Source organism: Amblyraja radiata, chromosome 10 (genome assembly GCF_010909765.2).
Source record: "Amblyraja radiata isolate CabotCenter1 chromosome 10, sAmbRad1.1.pri, whole genome shotgun sequence".
Lineage (NCBI taxonomy): Eukaryota > Metazoa > Chordata > Chondrichthyes > Rajiformes > Rajidae > Amblyraja > Amblyraja radiata.
Genome location: NC_045965.1, coordinates 38,219,668 through 38,240,851, shown reverse-complemented (window position 1 = coordinate 38,240,851; position 21,184 = coordinate 38,219,668). Strand labels below are relative to the sequence as shown.

The following is a 21,184-nucleotide window of genomic DNA, read 5'->3' as shown; positions in this document are numbered from 1 at the left end:
ACTATCTTATTTACAGCAGTCAATCAATTTACAATTTACCTAGCACATTATTGGGTTCTGGAAGACACGAGCAGTTTGTGGAAATTCAGTCACAGGGAAAATGTGCAAATTGTACCCAGACAGCACCTTGGAACAACGAGCAGTAGCACTAAATACTGTGCCACATGGTACTTTTACAGTCTACTCAAAGTCTCCACACTTCAATCCATAATGCCCACAGTAATTAAGCCCCAGAAGTCACCTTTGCCACACCTCTGGGGCTTTGAATGAAGATGGAAGCTATCCCCTTCTCCCTTAAAACAGTAACTCTTCCACTTTTCTGATGTTTTGCTGCTAATGGAGGGTGCACTTCACAGGTATGTGCGCAGAAGCTGTGTTCAACTGAGTTTGTCCTGCTGGAAACTGCATAGATACAGTTTCACCATGTATTCCTGTTTGTCATCCATTCCAGAACTGTTTCTTTCGTCTTTTTGGAAATTTGGTGGGAGATCCTTTGGGTCTTACATTTGCACACAACTTTAACACGAAAATGGGTGGTCCAATTTCAAGACCTGTGAGTTTTTACATTTTCCATGGTGTGATTGATGGATCCTGGGTAACAATGTCAATTCTTCCTTCACTAGCTTCTCAGACCAATTTGCCGTCCTACACACGTGTTAGGAACCAGTACAATGAGAACCACACATATAACAAAACCATCATTGAAAAATACAATTAGGCTTCTGAAACACAATCCACCAGTGAAACAACTCGTAAGATCATAAAAATATAGCAATTGGAGCACGGTACTCTGCACACGTCAGTTTATTGTTTGACATTAAAAGTACAAATAATTCAACACAACAGTTTTATGAAAAAACATTTACAGCTGTATTCAGAAATAATCTAAATTAGCTATGCTAACAATAAGTCATTCATAATTTGTGAAATTTTACTGCCTGGTCCTAGAAATATTTTAATTAAACAAACACATTGTAGAGAAAATTTTACATGCCTTCCCCACTAATGCTTAGTAAATACTGCAAACTCTCCCAGCAATTCAACTCATTCACAGCAGATGGTAATATATAATCCCTGAAAACCGTTTGAGGGTTCTGTCAAAATTTTAGTTCAGCATTTTTAAAGTAATACATTATATGCTTGCACACTTGCTCTTTGTAAATCCATCTTCAATGTAAAAGTATTTCCTCTACATGCAATTAGTGGGTTTAGCATTGAAAAATGCACAAAATAAGCACATTAACCATAACAACGATACTAATAAGACAACTTTATTGAAAAGTTTATTAACAAGACAAAAGCAATAGCAAATTTAACTATCGACTATATTATGCATAGCGAGTTACTGTTCTAGTATACAGGGAAGAGCATGACCTTTTGACTCTTACAAGCACAACATACTAAAATTATCAGTGCACTGGACAAAGGAGCGGACTCCCTCAGCCATTTTGTTCCCTTAGCTCTCCGCATAATGGAAAATAAAAGCAATTTGTCCATCCCTAATATTAAGAAAAATATTCACAACCAACATGACAATATATTAAACAATATTTTGTATTTCTGCACTAGTAAATATTTAGATACTTCAGTTCACAGTATCATTTGGAACCATTTTGCCATTGTAACAAAACAATCAAATTCTTACAACTTAGAAATAAAATAAAATCAATCTTTAAGAAATAGACACAAATGTAAGAAGCATCTTTCTATTGGATAAAACAACTAACTAGCAAAATTTGGTTTGGCAATATGCATCAGATCAGCAACAAATTAAATAACCGATAAAGTGAAACAAATGCCAATGATATGCTGTTTGCCAAAATGGAATATTAAAGGCTGAAATGTAATCAAGTCATCAACAAATTCAACATAAACAATTAACATCAGTGTGAATAAAACAAGAAATGCTCGTATTTTTATTTGGAGTTAAGATATGTAATCTCATTAGCACCTAGCTACTGCTTCAAGGAAGTTTTGGCATTTATTTTAGGAAAAAAAAAAATCAGCAATTTTATGGCATTGCCTAACTGTTACTGATGACTTAAAAAAAACGTTTAGCGACTAATCTCCTTGCTTTTGGGTTTTGACTGTGGGGGAACTGTGTGCCTGGGGAGATCACTCCCTGCTATTTTGTTATGAAAGATATGAACATCATGTTTTTTTCCCCATCGTTCAGAAAAACAATCTACAGTCCAAATTTAAACATACATCTTGATCCTCAAAAGTATCAGCACAGAATGTGACAAAATTGTCCTTTTCCCCTGTATAAGTCAGTCAAAATATTCATTTTCAAATCCAGATCCTGTAAAAATCCCTTTTTTAAATATAAAAATAGATCTTTTGAAACCCATTTTCAGCAAAGAGACCAACTCTTTGGCAACATTGTTTAAATTATGTCATCAGGTATCCCCCTTTCCAACCAGGTAATATTTGATGTTTACATGATACAAAGAAAAGGGAATAACTAAAACATCTGCAAAAGCGCATCAGCAGATCCGTTTTTTTGAAATATGGGGTGGAAGGGGTGCTGTTATAGTTAATCAATTTTGATGTATTCTTTTTGAAATTTATTTTTTGTAAAAATGTCAATTTTTCTTCATCTTTTTAAATTGAGAATGGGTGACTTAAAAAGGTCCACCAAAGGCGGGAAAAGTAGCAGGCTGGGTAAAAATTCCTGCACACGTTATCTATGTATAATTTGAACAAGAGCTATGAAAGAACATTCAATGCATCAAAGTTTTCTAGCATTATAAAATCATTTCCTGCTTCATCACAGAATATTTTATGTTAATACTCAGGCAACAATGGCTTATGAAGTCCATCTTCAATATAAGCCTTTTAAAGTTCCATTTGTTCTTGAATTTAACACTAAATTGGTACTTCAAGATTTGTGGGTTTTGTTGGTTTTAAATGATACTTGCAGAACTCTATCACCCAAGCGATATCCATTCAAGCTTGCAATTGCCATGGCTGCCTCATCATAGTTTGTCATGGTGACAAACCCAAATCCCTTGCACTTGTTTGTGTTAAAATCACGAATGACCTTGACGTTGTTGACGGCTCCAAATGGTCCAAAAAGCTGCCAGAGAACACTTTCATCTGAATCAGGAGAGAGGTTGTAGACGAAGATACACCAACCTGTTCCAGTATGTCCAGGAATATTCATTCCAACGAGACTGGTCATGCCATCAATTGTGATGGGTGAGAATCTGTCAAAATTAATTGCTACTTTGAGATACAATCAACCTATAATTTGTCATATCAGATATATTTTAACAGAAAATTTGATTCAGTTATAACACATTATAGTTGACCATTAGCATAATTGCTATAATATATTTAACAACCCAATATTATATTGTTACTTTATTGTAACTAGTTAAACAGTTTATAATACAAAATTAATTTTAACATTTATTAGATATAATTTTTGAGAAAGCATTTAAAAATCAGCAATCATCATGAAAAATATTTTAGTCTGTTGAAGCTTCAAACTCAGTTTTTATGTATAAAATCATTTGATGTTTGTGGATGTCTATTTAACTTATTGTAAATATAAATAATATAATCCAAGTTTCTTTTTCATTGACCAAAGGTCGATTCATTTTGTTCTAACACCCGCTTCCCATTGTTGTATAAAAATGTTGCTTAAAAATTTAGGCCTCAATCTTGCCTTAAAACTCACAACTCTGTGTTTGAAGCTCTCGCAAACTATAATGTAATTTAATCTTGTTAACAAAATAGAGGAAACAAATTACTGGGAAGCACTGAACTGTGAAAACTCCAAATGTAGTGATAGAGGTGCATACAGCGGCCTTTATTCAACTGAAGAATTAATGAAAATTCAAAAACTTCCAATAAGTAATAATTTTTAAACAAGATGAATAAATGTTGGTAATTTTCTGCCTATTTGCACATTAACCATGAGACACAGGATCACTGTGGTTATTTTTCTCCATTAACCTCTAACCAGCAGCAGTGGCCAATCTGCTTGCGGAATAGTCTTTTTGATTCTATTTCATATGCAGCTGTTGCACCTGAATCAACTGAATCGAACAACCTGCAAATTAAAGAAGTGTGCAAACAAGAGTTATGGATCTTTTTAAAGAACCAAAAGAATTGAACTCTGAAACAAAAGTTTAACATGCTGGTGGAAAAAATAAAAATGTTAGTCAAAATAAATTAGCAACATCTGTGCCAACATGGACATCTGGCAGTCTGTGGAGTTCTAATTACCTCTTTACACCATAGGCCATATTAAGCAAATTGTCCAGCCTGAAAAGAGAAGGAGTCCTTGGGTTAATGTTTCACAGATGGCAGCTCATTCAATGGAACACCTGCTAAATGGTCCTGTTTGAGCAAGAGATCTAGAACTACTAAAACACATAATCTAGTAATCATTACTGCCCCACTTAGTTTTTCAAATCTGAGCAGTTGGATTTATTTTTAACATTTTATAAATGGCATTGGTTTAGTTTATTATTGTTATGTGTAACAAGGTACAGTGAAAAGCTTTTGTTTGCATTCTATCCAGTCAAAGAAACACATTGATTACAACCAAGCTGTCCACAGTGCGCAGATAAAAGATAGTCCAATAAAAGATAGTCTCCAATGAAGTAGATGGGAGATCAGGATTGCACCCCAGCTGTTGAAAGGATTGTTCAGTTGCCTGATAACAGCTGGGATGAAACTGAACCTGAATCTGGAGGTATGCATTTTCAACTTTCTGTACCTCGATGGGAGAGGGGAGAAGAGGGAGTGACTGGGATGAGACTGGTCCTTGGTTATGCTGGCAGCCTTGCCGAGAGAGCGTGAACTGTAGATCGAGTAAATGGAAGGAGGCTGGTTTGCGTGATGGTCTGCACTATGTCCACAATGTTCTGCCATTTCTTGTACTCTTGGATGAAGCTGTACCCAAACAAAGCCCTGAATACTAAATACATTTGGAATTCTACAATAAAAAAAATCAACAAAATTGGATTCGGTGTGTAACAGATATATGACTATCATGAAGTGGGATTGTACATTTGGTATGATTTTAATCATACCTTTACTTATAGAATTGTGAGTGGCAGGCAGACTGCTCAATTACCAAAGTAGGCTCAACATTTCATTCCTGTTGCCTGCTATTTTAACAGCTCAGCTTTTGTTTTAGGCATCTGCTAGACACGGATGATGTTCTCGTGATAACATTTAAGCACTGGTCGCACTATGTAATTAAAACCTCCAAACCATGCAACAGAAATTTCACCTTCCAATTTGAACTTAATTTTTATTATCCTTATTCTATATTATACAATGTTAATGGTTCTCTCTGGAAAGGTACAAGTACATTCCGCAAAAAAGCAACTCTGCAAATTCCCCACCCCATTTACAGCCACATGTTCCTCTTCAGATTATTAAAGCTGGTGTCATACCCAAATTCAAGTTCATTTTTCCAGCATTCACCCCCCCCCCTCCCCTTTAGTCAGTGTCATAGAGTGACAGTGTGGAAACAGGCGCTTCGGCCCAACTCGCCCACCAATGTCCCAGCTACCCTAGTCCCACTTGCCTGCGCTTGGCCCATAACCCTCCAAGCCTGTCCTGTTCATGTACCTGTCTAACTGTTTCCAAACGATGGGACAGTCCCAGCCTCTGGCAGCTTGTTCCATACACCCACCACAGTCGGTGTGAAAAAGTTACCCCTCAGATTCCTATTAAATCTTTTCCCCTTCACCTTGAACCCATGTCCTCTGGTCCTCGATTTCCCTACTCTGGGTAAAAGACTCTGTGCATCTACCCGATCTATTCCTCTCATGGTTTTGTATACCTCTATAAGATCTCCCCTAATCCTCCTACGCTCCATGGAATAGAGACCCAGCCTACTTAAGCTCACATCCTGTTGTCCTGGGAACATCCTTGGAAATCTTTTCTGAACCCTTTCGAGCTTGACAATATCTTTCCTATAACATGATGCCCAGAACTGAATACAATACTCTAAATGCAGCCTCACCAACGTCTTATACAACTGCAACATTACATCCCAACTTCTATACTCTGACTGATGAAGGTCAAAGTGCCAAAAGCCTTTTTGACCACCTTATCTACCTGCGACTCGACCTTCAAGGAACCATGCACGTACTCCTAGATCCCTCTGCTCTACAACACTATCCAGAGGCCTACCATTTACTGTGTAGGTCCATTAGTGCAGATAACCATTTGTTCTGGGAGATATTCCATGCTGCATAGCAGCTGAATGGAACTGAGCGATCGGAAAAACATCAGAAGAAAAAATGTCCTCTTTGCTGACACTCAAACGATTTTGGAACAGTGGAACCTCAGCCATTTATGTGGCATGTGATCCAAGGAATGACAATAAGGAGTTTCTGGTTAAAACAAATATTACAACGTAATACTTGTTTGGAATGAGAAGTGGGGCACAGAAGTTCGACGTAAGCAAAATAGGGAATTATTGAGAAAAGTGTTGCCTATGTTGTTGAAAAAAAGAATTAAGAATTCACGCAAGACCATTTGAAATAATTGTTGATGCTTTAGGTTATTAACAGATTTCTGCCATAAATTCCCGTTTTGGGGCAATTACTGTTCATGTTCACTGGATTGTCTGCTACGGGAAGTTCTTGCAGTTACCACCTGTGTTGTCTTGTGCAGGTTCAAAAAGAATACTACATGAAAACCTTCAGGTCATTACTGTTTTTTTCTTTCTTAACATTTGGCTACTAGCTCTCATTTTAAATAATCCTTAGCATGCTTGCACAAAACTGTTCTGTAATAAAGAATGGGCTGCTTATTTATTTATACAGTCAGGTAGTTATATTAAAATGAGGGCCTGAATCATGCTGGCAATATCATGGGTCTCTCGACCTCTCATTAACTTAAATTGCTGGAATCTTTCTTAACATTTCGCCACTTGCTCTCACTTTAAATAATCCTTGGCTTGCATAAAATTGTGCTACATAATGGGTGCTTATTTCTTATGCAGATGGGCAGACATATTAAAATGAGGGCCAGGTTCATGCTGGCAATATTGTGAATCTCTCTCCATCTGTCGTAAACTTAAAATGCTTGATGGCCAGATCTTAGGATCTAAAGTAATTGTGTAGTGTTGGTGATCCAGTACAGAGGAGTGAAAAAATAGATTAATTAGCTGACAAGTAGATCTTAAAATGAAATATTTTCTGCTAGAAGTCCCTGAATTGAAGGAAATACTTTTTTTCTATCAATATTTCTGGTGTGTTGGACATTTTATTCTATTTTCTTTTGCAAAGAGGGACCACAGTAAATCATTTTCATTGACACCTTGGAGACAGTCTTCAAATCAATATATAAATATATATTAGTTAAAATTTAAATTGTACTCTGATTTGCTGCCTCAGCACTGTCAAATCAAGAACATTTACCTCTGAAAGCAAGATGTTTGTGCAATATAAACGACACGCATTTATATATTTTCTTTTCCACAGAAAACTCCTTAAGTATAATTACGTAAAGTGACTGCCAAACGAAGCAAGGCGGGGTGAGCAAAATCTTCATCAAATGGTGTTTTTTTTAAAAGAAACAATCTAAAAGGAAGGGAGGGGGAACATTTAAAATCATGAGACCTAGAGATGTGTTAGAGCAGACACACAGATATAGAGGAACAAAAGTGGTAGCTGGTGATCGGAGGGAGAGAAAGAGGGTGGAGGGAATGGATGCAATTTTAACCACATCAAGCTGGAGAAGCTTCCCAACATGCAGACGTCTAGTCTAAAAAACAACCCTCTACCACAATCCTTTGCTTTCTACGGTTAAGCTAGTTCTGTATCCAGATAGCTAGCTCTCCCTGAATCCAATATTATCATGAAAAATATATATCCAGATTTTGTCTTTGCATCTTGCTTGTCTTGTGGTTAGATTAGTTTGATTCATCCCCTGGATGTAGACATTTGTCCATGGGGAATGATCAAGTAAGTTCAGCCTATACACACTGAGATTTTGAAGAATGATAGATGATCTCATTGAAGCATGAGCATTCTGAGAGAAACTGACTCATCCGCTTTTACTAAGGAGAAAATCATGGAAGCTAAGTAATTGAGTCATAGGAGTTGTGAAGTCTTGCATCATATATGAATGAAAAAAGAGATAGAGGTGGTTTTAAAGGGCATTACGATGGATAAATCCCCAGGGACTGACAAGGTGCATCCTTGGACCATGTCGGGACCCAAACAGGAAAATGCAGGGGCCCTTGCAGGGCCATTTTCATCATCTTTATCCACAGGTGATATTCTGGATGACTGGAGGATAGCTTATGTTGTACAGTAATTTAATAAGGATAGCAAGGATTACAGGCTGATGAGCCTGACATCATTGGTGAGAAAGTTGTTGGAGGAGATTCTCAGCAACAGGATCTATCGGCATTTGTATAGGTAAGTGCTGATTAGGGATGGTCAGCATGGATTTATGCTGAAATTGTGTCTCGCCAATCACAGAGGTTTTTGAAGAGGTCATCAAGAGGATTGATGAGGGCAGGGAAGTGGATGTTGAGTATATGGATTTTACTCTGGTAATGGGATTGGCCCAGGATGGAAAAGTCAGTATGGGAATAAGATAGGGAGTTAAAATAGTTAGCAACCGATAAAATGGTTAGCAACTGCAGCAGGGCTTAGCGTACTGAGCGCAAGTGTTCAGCGAGGCGGTTGTTGAGTCTACTCCTTGGTCTTGCCAATGTAAAGGAGGCCACTGATTTCTCCAATTTTAGGTAACAACCTACAAAAATCCCCTTCTTCCCTGTGCCCCACCTGGATGCACGCCACTTTCCATTTCCCCTTCCCCCTACATTCCTTCCCCTGGCCACATTTCATGCATCTTCTATCTCACACTTGTTGTCTTTTCATCTCTGATCTTTATCCACCCATCTGCCAATTAAAAACCTCCCACACCTGTATCCAGCTATCACTTGCCATGCTTTGTCCCGGCCCCACCTCTCTTCTGGCATTCACCCCTCTACTACTATCGGTGTGACGAAGGATGCCAACCTGAAAATTCACCTATCCATATTCTCCAGAGATGCTGCCTGACCCGTTGAGTTACTCCAGCACTTTGTGTCTTTTTTTGTAAATGTAGCATCTGCAGTTCATTTTGAACATACACCTATCCATTGTCGTGCTATGTTGTGCAGCAGGCTATCAGCACTCTTTACATCCTTGCAGGAGTATGCTGATGCTAGTGTTTCCAATTTGAAGGAAATTACCCGAAATTCGGGAAATTCTGGTTGTCCGGGTAATTTGAGGGAAATGAAATAATTTCGGGAAATTTCCGCATCTGGCCTGCGGAGGGGTGTAAAGGTAATACACACAGCACTGCCAGTTTGGCGTTCGAAGGTTTTAACAGAGCGCTGTCAGTTTAACGCGTGGGAATTTAAACGAAGAGCTGTCGGCTGCAGCGCTATGGGTTCTAAATATAGCGCTACCGGCTGCAGCGCTATGTCCACAGCGCTATGAGTCACAGACTGTTCGGGAAAATTCTTGTATAACAATGAGTCTTTGGAATTCTGTTTCTCAGGAAGTTGAGCCTTTGATTATTTTTCAGGCAGTGGTAGAATTCTGGATAAGCCTAGTGGTGAAAGGTTACCAGTGGGATTGCAGTTACATTGGGATTGGCCTTGATTTTACAGAACGGTAGGTGGGCTCAAGGGGCAGAGAGGGAGAGAGGGGTGGAGAGGGAGGGGATGGAGAGGGGAGGGTGGGAGGGAGGGAGAGAAAGTGAGGGAGGGAGGGAGGGAGAGACAGAGGGAGAGAGAGAGAGGGGAGGGAGGAAGAGAGAGAGAGGGGAGGGAGGGAGAGAGAGAGAGGGGAGGGAGGGAGAGAGAGGGAGGGAGAGGGAGCGAGAGACGAAGAGAGGGAGGCAAAGAGGGGGGAGAGAGCATAGTGAGACACATGAGAGCAGGTTGAAATAATGAAGACAACAAAAGCTGTTGGAGGCAACGAAAGCTGAATTGCATAACACTCTGCAAGTGAGTAACAGAAGCAGGCAGATACGGTGTAGTTACATAGATCTGTTTTGCCTTGTTCTTCTTTGTGTTGTTAACGTGTGCACGTGAAAAAACAACAAATAGCACGCAGGAAGCATCTTGAAAATTTCTGGAAATACCATCAAATTCCAGGAAATTTGGGATTCTATTTCAGGAAAAAAGAATTTGAGGTGTGGAAGTACTTGCTGAAGCAGTGTTCAAAGCACCTAAATCACATTTTCAGCATTCTAAGAGTTTGCTCAGCAATTTATTGAGTCATAAGAAGAGTTTGGAGTTTCCTGGCAGTTTTTTGGCTTATATCCATTTAAGTCAGCATTTTTAGCCTTTGGTTCAATACAGTCAGCACCATACACTATAATTGCCCTAGACTCCCACCCTGCTCCCTCAAATGCCAAATATGGAATAGCCCAGGGAAATATCAAAATAAAATAATCATGCTAGCCGCCTAGATATTTGGCACATACCTAGAGACATCGCCCTTTGTATGCAGATCTATGGCACATTAATAGAATGAAGTCCTTTCTAATTCATAAATGCCCTATGGAGTGCCTTTACTATTGTAATACTGCAATCTCATGGGACAATAATCAAACCAAAGCAGCTAATTCAAATGCCTTTTTGTTCTGGCTTATGTCACCTGTGGCAAAGTTGATGTTTCTTCGAGAAGACATTAGTTACTTGCCTTACACAACTGTGTGCTGACAGCTGATAAATCTTGATTTACGGTATCTTAGAATGACCTTGAATGGTACAAACGCATCACTTTGACAGCATCAGACAGAGCAGATATACAAGCTGACATCAGATTTTATTGCAGGTGTAGAGATCTGCTTCCACCTGGCATGACAGCCTTAGCCGTCTGAGATATAGCTGTTCCAGCATATTAAATAAACTGAGCCACATAGATATACTATCAATGCAAAGTAAAACCTCCCTTTAGCTGTGATTGTCTTTTCAGCCCTCACTAATTTGCAACAGCAGGTGTATCAGATGCTCTTATGGTTATTCAACCTAGCTATCCTCTGGGTCCCATGAAATTACTGCATAAGAAGAAACTGCATTTTTGTCTTAGTGAAGAACTGGTAACTGCAATAGAGAAGTAAGCTAAACGATAAGTATATGGAACAATCATGATACCACTTGGTCCAAAATAAGAAGGATAACAACTCCAGTGAAGAAAATCTTTCACGGAGTCACTCTATTGTGCAGTTGTGAGCTAGTGCTTATTGTGAAAAACACTGTCACATCCTTAGGACCCTTCCAGAACCCTCTACTCTTGCCAAGATTCAGAGCTTAAAAAGCCAATGCACCCTGGGTTAAAACTATAATTGCAGTTTTAGCTTGCCATATGGCAAGTATGGCAAGATGGCGCCTGCCTGTGACGACTTTTACGGAGCACCAGAACAGAAAAGGTTCACCTACAACTTCTATCAACTCACCCGGATCAGGGAAACGGCAGTAATCGGTGCCGTTTCGGTTAAGCTGCTTGGGCACCTGAAGGCGCTGGCAATTTCGCGATCTCCCGCAGCTGCGGGAGCCCCGGACTTTAAACGTTCCCATGCTGGCTGTAAAACTCCCGGCCCGACGGAGGAACGCAGGTACGGTACCTGGAAACTCCGGCATGACCTCCAGAGCCGAAGGGCTGGATCCTCCAGGAACAATGAAGCTGGAGCTGCCGACTTTGAAGGTACCCCCGTTCGTTACGGAGCTGGAGCTGCCGTCTGTGAAGGAATCTCCGTTCCAGCGCAGGTTTGCAGAAACAACAAGTACAGTAAACACAGTACCTGGAAACAAAGGGGAAGCCTCCATCGTGTCCGGAAACGTGGCCGACGGACAGGACTTCAGGTCAGACTGAAGCGCAGGGGACTTCGGCCCCCTCTCCCTACTATCCTACTGGCCAATGTACAGTCCCTTGAAAATAAAGTGGAGGACTTAAGGGCAACGCTGCTTTATCAAAGGGAGCTGAGGGAATGCTCTGTGTACTGTTTCACAGAGACATGGCTCATCCCCAGACTCAGCGGTCCAGCCTGAAGGGTTCTCCATCCACCGTATGGACCATACACTGGCATCTGGGAAAGGGAGAGGAGGAGGCGTCTGCCTCATGGTCAACTCTGCGTGGTGCTCGGATGTGGCAGTCCTTTCCAACTCCTGCTCTCCGCACCTGGAACATCTGGCGGTTAAGTGCCGTCCCTTCTACCTCCCAAGGGAATTCACCTCCATCATCCTGACCGCGGTCTACATCCCACCCCAGGCAGACCTCCGTCTGGCACTGGAGGAGCTGCACGCCGTGGTCAATAAACACCAGACGTCTTACCCCGAGGCATTTACCGCCATTGCTGGGGACTTCAATAAGGCAAACCTCAAGAAATCACTCCCGAACTTCCACCAACATGTCTCCTGCTGCACCAGAGGACCAAACACCCTCGACCACTGCTACATCACCATCAAGAATGCCTATCGCTCTATCCCTCGCCCTCACTTCGGTAAATCGGACCATACCGCAGTGCTGTTTCTTCCTGCCTACAGGCAGCAATTGAAAAGCGCACCCCCAGAGGTGAGGACAGTACAGAGCTGGTCGGGGGGGGGGGGGGGGTGGGGGCAGAGGAACAACTCCAGGACTGTTTGGAGTCTGTAGACTGGGCAATGTTCAAGGACTCGGCAACGGACTTGAACGAATACGCCACAGTCGTTACAGACTTCATAAGGAAATGTGTGGAGGACTGCATCCCTACAAAAACCTTCCGAGTGTTTCCCAATCAGAAACCTTGGATGAACTTTGAGATCTGCACTCTTCTGAAGACCAGACACCGGGCATTCATGTCTGATGATACAGTGGTCTACAAGAAGTCCAGATACGACCTTGGTAAGGCCATCAAAAAGGCCAAAGGGGACTTCTGCTCCAAACTGGAGGATGAGACAGATGTTCGGCAGCTGTGGCGGGGCTTGAATGCAATCACCTCCCACAAGGCAGCTCGAATGTCGGCGAAACATCACTCCCTGACGAGCTCAATGCGTTTTACGCAAGCTTTGATAGGGAGAATACTGATGTGCCTTCCCGAGCCCCCATTCGCTGTGATGGTATTTCAGTCTGTCTCAGAGGCCGACGTCAGGAAATCCTTCAGAGGGGTGAACTCTCGAAAAGCGCCTGGACCTGATGGTATACCCGGTCGTGTTCTGAAAACCTGTGCGGACCAACTGGCTGTTTTTTACGGACATTTTCAACCTCTCACTTCTGAGGTCCCCACCTGCTTTAAAAGGGCATCAATTATACTAGTGCCCAAGAAGAGCAAGGTGACGTGCATCAATGACTATCGACCAGTGGCACTAACGCCTGTGGTGATGAAATGCTTTGAGAGGTTGATCATGGCGCAAATGAACTCCTACCTCGACAAAAACCTGGACCCACTGCAGTTCGCTTACCGCCACAAAGATCAACGGTGGATGCGATCTCGCTGGCCCTCCACTCCGTTCTGGACCACTTGGACAACAAAAACTCATATGTCAGGCTGTTATTCTTTGGGTTAGGGTTAGACTTTGGGTTAGGGTTAGACTTTGGGGTGAACATGGGGTGGGGACTGGACATTGTGCCTTCCTCCACAGTGCTACCCACTGTGGGGGGATGATTTTTTTTGTCTAATTGTAGTCCTGTAGGTCTGTGTCCAAGATGGCTGCCGTGAAGAGAGAGTGGACGCTGGCGCGCTTTGGCTGCCGCTGCTCCCTCTTCACACTGTGTTTTTGATTTTCTGTTTTTGGATTGAATTCTGTTTTTAATTTGTGTCTCTGTGATGTCTTTTTTACTTGTTCTATTCCGATTATATGTTTTTATTCCGATTACTATGTAAGGTGTCCTTGAGATGTTTGAAAGGCGCCCATTAAATAAAATTTATTATTATTATTATTATTCATTGATTACAGCTCGGCATTTAACACAATCATCCCCTCCAAGCTGGTTACCAAACTCGCAGAACTGGGTTTCTGCGCATCCCTCTGCAATTGGATCCTCGACTTCCTCATCCACAGACCACAGTCTGTTCGTATTGGTGGAATGTGTCAGCCTCGATAATAATCAGCACGGGAGCACCTCAAGGCTGCGTGCTCAGCCCCCTGCTGTACTCACTCTATACTCATGACTGTGGAGCCGGTCATAGTGCGAACTCCATCATCAAGTTCGCTGATGACACCACTGTTGTGGGACGTATCACTGATGGGGATAAGTCAGAGTATAGAAGAGAGATCGAGCGACTGTCCATATGGTGCCAGCACAATAACCTGGCCCTCACCACCAGCAAAACCAAGGAACTGATTGTGGACTTTGGAAGGAGTAGGAAGGGGACCCACAGTCCCGTTTATATCATTTATATGGTTGAAAGGGTCAAGAGCTTCAAATTCTTGGGCGTGCACATCTCTGAAGATCTTTCTTGGTCCAAGAACATTGATGCTATTAAGAAAGCACATCAGCACCTCTACTTCATGAGAAGATTATGGAGAGTCGGTTTGTCAAGGAGGACTCTCTCTAACTTCTACAGGTGCACAGTAGAGAGCATGCTGACCGGTTGCATCGTGGCTTGGTTCGGCAACTTGAACGCCCTGGAGAGGAAAAGACTACAAAAAGTAGTAAACTGCCCAGTCCATCATCGGCTCTGTCCTCCCTTCCATCGAAGGGATCTATCGCAGTCGCTGCCTCAAAAAGGCTGGCAGCATCATCAAGGACCCACATCATCCTGGCCACACACTCATCTCACCACTACCTTCAGGTAGAAGGTACAGGAGCCTGAAGACTGCAACGACCAGGTTCAGGAATAGCTACTTCCCCACAGCCCTCAGGTTATTAAACTTGGCTCGGACAAAACTCTGAACATTAATAACCCATTATCTGTTATTTGCACTTATCAGTTTATTTATTCATGTGTGTATATATTTATACAATGGTATATGGACACACTGATCTGTTCTGTAGTCATGCCCACTATGTTCTGTTGTGCTGAAGCAAAGCAAGAATTTCATTGTCCTATCAGGCACAATGGGCTAAGTGTTCGGCTGGCAACCGGAAGGTAGCCGGTTCGAATCCCGCTTGGAGTGCATACTGTCGTTGTGTCCTTGGGCAAGACACTTCACCCACCTTTGCCTGTGTGTGAATGATTGGTGGTGGTCGGAGGGGCCGTAGGCGCAGATTGGCAGCCACGCTTCCGTCAGTCTGCCCCAGGGCAGCTGTGGCTACAGAAGTAGCTTACCACCACCGAGTGTGACTGAGGAGTGAATGAATAATGCGATGTAAAGCGCCTTGAGTATTAGAAAGGCGCTATATAAATCCCATCCATTATTATTATTATTAATAAACTCTCTTGAATCTTGAGCTTTTTTCAATAAGTAACGAACATATTTAAATGACCAAAACTGACTACCCTGTGGCTTTTCCCCCAATTATTGCCTGACATACTTGGTTAAATTCAAAAGTTGGCATGTTCACTGAATGTTTTTGCTGATTTAACCCTCTGCCTGGTTCAGATTTAACCTCGTGCTTTGTGCAACAATCTACTATTTCTCTTGGGGTTAAATCTTCCTCAGAGTTCATGGCATGGAAGTTGTGTGGAGGCCTGTTGGGAAAAATGCTTTAACTAAAGGATTGCAGTCTGCAGTTGAGCTTCCTGAGGAATGTGCGATTAAGTCTCTGAGAGAGAGAATTCCAAAGAGGCATTGCTTGGTTAGAAAGCAGGCTGAATGTTTAGAGGATGTTCCTGTACTGGAGGTATTTAGAGCTAAGAGGCATCATTTCAGAATAGGAGTTCGACATTTTTAGTTCTTTATCTAATTGTTAGCATGCTGTGCTCCCTGGTTCTTGACATTTCTATCAATGGAAATAGTTTATATTTATTCTATTCATGACTTTAAATATATTTATTAGATCTTCTCTCAGCTTTCTTCATTATCTATTCTCTATTATCGACCTCAGAAAGCATGGCAGAGTACATGACCCAATCAGAATCAATGTGGCAGATGTGGAAATGGTTGATAGCTTCATTTTCTTTGGTGTAAATATTGCCAATAATCTGTCATGGGACAACCACAGTACAGTGGCAGCCAAGAAGGCAAACCAATCCCCCTACTTCCTCAGGAGACTGAGGAAATCTGGCATGTCTCCAATTACTCTTACAAACTTCTACAGATGCTCCACAGAAAGCATTTGTGTCTTTTTACAATACTGGAGAGATTTTGAGGAACAAGATTATTATTCAGTTGTGTACACCAATACACTGTTCTTAACAATAATCTACACATCATGTGAAACCTTATAAATAACAGATATAAATTAGATAACTTCAAGACCGAAAGTCAAAAACTATTTTCATGACTGACAAATCTTCATTGTTTTACCACCAATTTGGACACCAAAAATGTGACATTAAAAACGCTGCCACATTTAGTCATGAATATTGAATTCATAAATAAACTTCATATGGCCCCTCATACATACACGTTTTGATAATGATCTAGGGAAATATCTTCATCAATACCAGGAGAAAACTACAGTAACATAAAAATAATACAGTACAGTAAAGATCCCGTAACGGTCGTTGTTCTTGGTGTCCATTGTCACAATGACCGTTATTGGGGGGGTCGGTACCTCCGTAAGTGAAATCACGGAGGCTCCAAATCTCTAATGCTTTTCACAAACCCAACGAGGTATCCTATGGTAGTAGCGATTTTTGAGCGAGTTAATTATTTTTTCTTATTTTCCAATTTAATATATCAAAAACATTGTGGTGTCAAAAACATGACGACTGTTTACGATATATTTTCCGACATTTTTAAATCAATAAAAAAAACTTTTTGGACATAAATTGGTCATCAAAACTAAGAAACTGAGCCAATCTTCAATTTGGCAACACACTGTCCCTTGTTTACCTTTCGTATGAACCAAGTCGCTAACTTCATTCCTTTGTGTCAACTTCCGGAAGCTCCACAACGATCGTTACGGAGACATTTTACTTACAAAAAAATCATCCCAAATCAAACGTTCTGATGAATCATTGGCCATCAATTTAGCTCAAATCCATAAGGTAATGTATTGTTTAGATCACATTGGTGAAAATGTTTGGTTTTCGCTAATAATGTAACGTTCGTTGCCGTGTCCACTCAGATGGATGCAGTATTCTACTAGATGAGCAGGTGAATGAAGTGGAAACGGTGTTTGCAATTTTATTGTTCCATGTGGTTTTCATAAACATAGAAAGGAATAAGAAATACGTGCACTTACTGTGCCAACCAGGTCACTGGTGGACACCACGCGACAACCGTTACACAAAATGTATTTGTGTATTCTGATGCCATTTTCGGAAACTTGCTATCAATATGCTATATTTTCTTATTTTTTGTTGATACTATGAACCTAATAAAGTGCTTGTCAACTTTTTTGAAGGAATTTGAAATTTGACCCCCTTTGTCACATTTTTGTGTGCAGACACATATTGTTGGGTTGTATTACAGCTTAGTTTGGGAACAGCTCTGTCCAAGACTTCAATAAATTGCAGATTTGTGGATGTAGCCCATTCCATCACACAGACCAGAATCCCCACCATTGACTCCATCTACACCACGTTCATTCCTTCTTTTCCCTGTTCTTAGGCAGAAGACACAGAAGCTTGAAACGCGCATCACTAGACTCATAGCTTCTTCCCTGTTATCAGACTTCTGAACAGTTCTTCCATGAGCTAGGGTACAGACCAATTCTCCTCTACCTCATTGAAGACTGTCTGAGCATCTTTCCCTTCGCTCTGCCTATTGTACTTGAGTTTGGTTTGATTGTATTTATGTATGGTATTATCTGATTTGATTAGATAGCATGCAAAACAAAGTTTTTCACTGTACCTCGGTATATGTGACAATAGTAAATCAAAATCTATACAGGGAAAACATTTTCATTTTTTTCAGTCAATGCACATAACTAAAGTTCCTGATCTGTGGAAATATTTTAGTAAATCTTTTCTCTATCCTCTCTGCAGTCTTTACATCTTTTCTGAATTGGGGCATCAAGAACTGCAGTGGCTGAACCAGTAATTTGTAAAGGATCATCTTCACTTCTTTCCTCTTGTTTATATTCCTATTTATAAATCCCAAGATTCTGTTTAATTTTTAAACACTTCTACAATCTGCCCTGCTATTTCAATGAACTGTGAACATATATCCTCAGAATAATCTGTTTTTGTACCCTTTTTAGAAATGTGCCTAGGTGACATTTCAGTTTTGTAGCAGGACTAGGAAAGCAATTGGTGATATTCAAACTTCAGTGTTGCAGGAAATTTTGGCATAGAATTTTACAGCAAAAGGAGACTGGAATTTACATGAACAGAACGGTTCAACGTTGTTTATTTGAGATAATGATGTTACTTTGAAGGATATTTTGAAAGGGGGTTATTTTTAGAATTGAAAGTTTAATTTTCAGAAGTTTAATGGGACAAATCTTGGGTAAAAACTAGTAGATCCAAATGACGAGGTGAACAGGGAAATACAGTGAAATCGGAAAAAAATGGATATTCATTTTAAGACATGAAACAACTGGAAATTGATTATAAAAAAAAGTCCACAAACTCTTTAAATATGCACAGCATTTTATTTCCCTGCAAACCAATTTCAATTTCTGTTTATCTTCATGCCCAATCTTTGGTCATCTATTTGTCATTTCAATTCTGCAGCCATCATTCTCTAGAGATGAGATTGGAAAATGAATGAGAGAGGTTTAAAGAGATCGGCAGTACGTACTAGAAAAAAGGTAGCTAAGTGTCATCAATGGTTTCTAAGATCATCCTGCTATATGGTCCAGCTAGATCGAGTTGCAGAAGGTTAATCCAGTTGATTTCATTTGCATTCACTGGAGTTAAGGAGGTAAAACTGGGGCCTGCAACTGGGGTTGGTTGACTAATATGAAAGAGTATTTATTATTTCTGAGGAAAAGTGGAAAAATAAGATAGATTGGAGTTGCAAAAGTATGTGGTGACAGAAAGTCAATGGTTGGGCAAGATTAAAATTAATTTGTAAGGAAATAAGCTGATTTGGATATTTAAGAATACAAGATATTGCTCTAAATAAGGTTCTCTGGTAGTTTCATGGAAATGCCATTGGATATGTTTATTTGGGAGTCTTATTAATTTACGTAGCTTTCAGGGTAGGGAACAGTACTGTTTATGTTCTCCTCAATTTGGAAAGAGTTACCACTTGAGGGCAGCAGTGCAGAAATTCTGGCATTACAGCCAGTTGAAGTGTGAAATCTATGCCTGCAATTACCACTATTTGCTGATCATGTAATTTTAGATAATCTTGATTCCCTACAAAATCCATGAGGTTTTATTGAAATTAACTGTGTGTCTTCCCACAGATGTCCATTTTTAATTCAGATGTTCATATCTGCTGGAAAGAACAATCAATACATGTACAGATTTACAATTAAGTCTTAATCAAGACTTCATCATAAATCTGAATTCTTGTCATAAAATAGGAGTCTACATTTCAAGCCTTTTGTATCCTGACCTTTATATTTCAATCACAATCTGCAGCATCCCTAATCAGCCAGACACCCAAGAAGGAATTTGATCTAAGAATTAGGAAACAGGTGAAGTTGGACTTGTTATAATAGAATCTCTTAAATACTTTCCCTTAAAACTTTGGGCCTTTTCCACTTTACTGCATGGCCCCTTCACTCCTCCTATCCGATCTGATGAAAAGGATTTTGAGGGTCACCAGCAATTTCTTTGTTTATAAACAATCATTTTTTGAGAATATTGAGGTAAGAAGGACAGAAGGGCTACCTCAATACCTGCAATGCATAGATTATACAAATTAAAATCAACAGACAGCTTGACTTCCTGGTGAAGCCAAAGGGATCCTGCAAATGATTTTGACCATTTGTCTTCAGGGTGTTACACCGAAGGAATAATGATTGGCTGAACACTGATCCTACAAAGGTCAGTCCCGTTACATGCATTGCATTTGTTCAAGTACTAAGGAAACAAATGCAATTTCTGTTAAATCTCTCCGTTTGAAAAATGAGATTATTTAGGATAATTAACACCATTGGTATTAATTTGTGATTCAGTAGATTTAATTTAAAAAAAAAAAAGTAATATAAAAACAAATTTAGGAAAATATTTGCCACATCTCCTGAAACCAAATTCATGTTCAATAGTCTGAATTTGATTCTCAAGTTTAAGCAGTGTATTATTTTCTTGATATTTTCTTTTGTTGTTTCCTATTTAAGTTAATGTGCACTTTGTCTCACACCTTTTCCCAAAGTACATATTAAATCAATTTTAACTGAAAACTGTTAAATACAACATAATCTTGCTATCAAACAGAAGTTTACACTGGAGACTAAGTTCCTAATATAAAGTACAAACTTAAATCATAAATAATTAAATTTTCTATAAAAATAAATTTCACCCAAAGGTAATGATTACAGAACAAAACTATTAATTCAGTTTCTCGATATTTTACTTTTTAAACAGCATTCACCCCAAAGTTGCTCATATTAAGGTATGTATTTTGTCATTACCTGAACCTCTGAGCTTGGTGATGAAGTGGCCCAGGATAACGTCTGCTGGGTGATTGATACAGCTGTGAAAGTAATGCTTGGCTTGTTTTCTGGCTGGGATTATTGGCAAATTTCACAGTAATTGGTTCTGTAGCACTGGAAGGTTTCTGCCCATTCAGTCCCTTGATTGCTTCCTCTGCTTCTATCCTTTTGTCAAAACGAATAAATCCAACTCCTCTTGAAACACCTGAATATAGTTCAGATGCACAGATCATTCCCAAGTTATATTTGTGAAGTAAAGCGCGGCATTCACATATTGTTTAAAATGCAAAAAAAAAAAATTATAAAGAACAACTACCGCTTCATGCTGGGTTCTTCTCATCAGAAACTAGCAACAACTGTTAATTGATTTTCGGAACTTAAAAGCCCCAGATGCCAAACTACTTCCATGTATGAACAATACAATTAAAAGAACAGGACAGGTTAAATACGGCATTCTTTTTAGAGAACATACCACAGAACAAGCCTTGAAATGTGATCCAAAATGTAAAGCTGTTAATTGGTGATTTATTACAGGCTCTTCTAATATTTCCAAACTCTAGAGTCACATCAGGCACAACCCACAGATCTAAAACTTAAACCAAGGGCATTTAGTG

The 21,184-nt window shown here is 40.1% G+C and overlaps 1 protein-coding gene across 5 annotated transcripts in view; it reads right to left on the bottom strand.

Moving 5' to 3' along the window:
• Positions 1 to 788: 788 nt before the first annotated feature.
• The window catches only part of elavl4 (ELAV like RNA binding protein 4), a 101,991-nt gene continuing 81,595 nt past the window's right edge, over positions 789 to 21,184 (bottom strand). For 4 of the 5 annotated variants that reach the window (XM_033028565.1, XM_033028566.1, XM_033028564.1 and 1 more), the window contains exons 5-7: positions 20,550 to 20,775; positions 4,237 to 4,275; positions 789 to 3,209 (exon numbers count right to left, since the gene is read on the bottom strand). In XM_033028565.1, coding sequence (XP_032884456.1) covers positions 2,882 to 3,209; positions 4,237 to 4,275; positions 20,550 to 20,775 — 593 coding nt within the window. In that variant the 3' untranslated portion in view covers positions 789 to 2,881. The remainder of the gene's footprint in view (positions 3,210 to 4,236; positions 4,276 to 20,549; positions 20,776 to 21,184) is intronic. The other variant, XM_033028569.1, reaches the window with a different exon arrangement.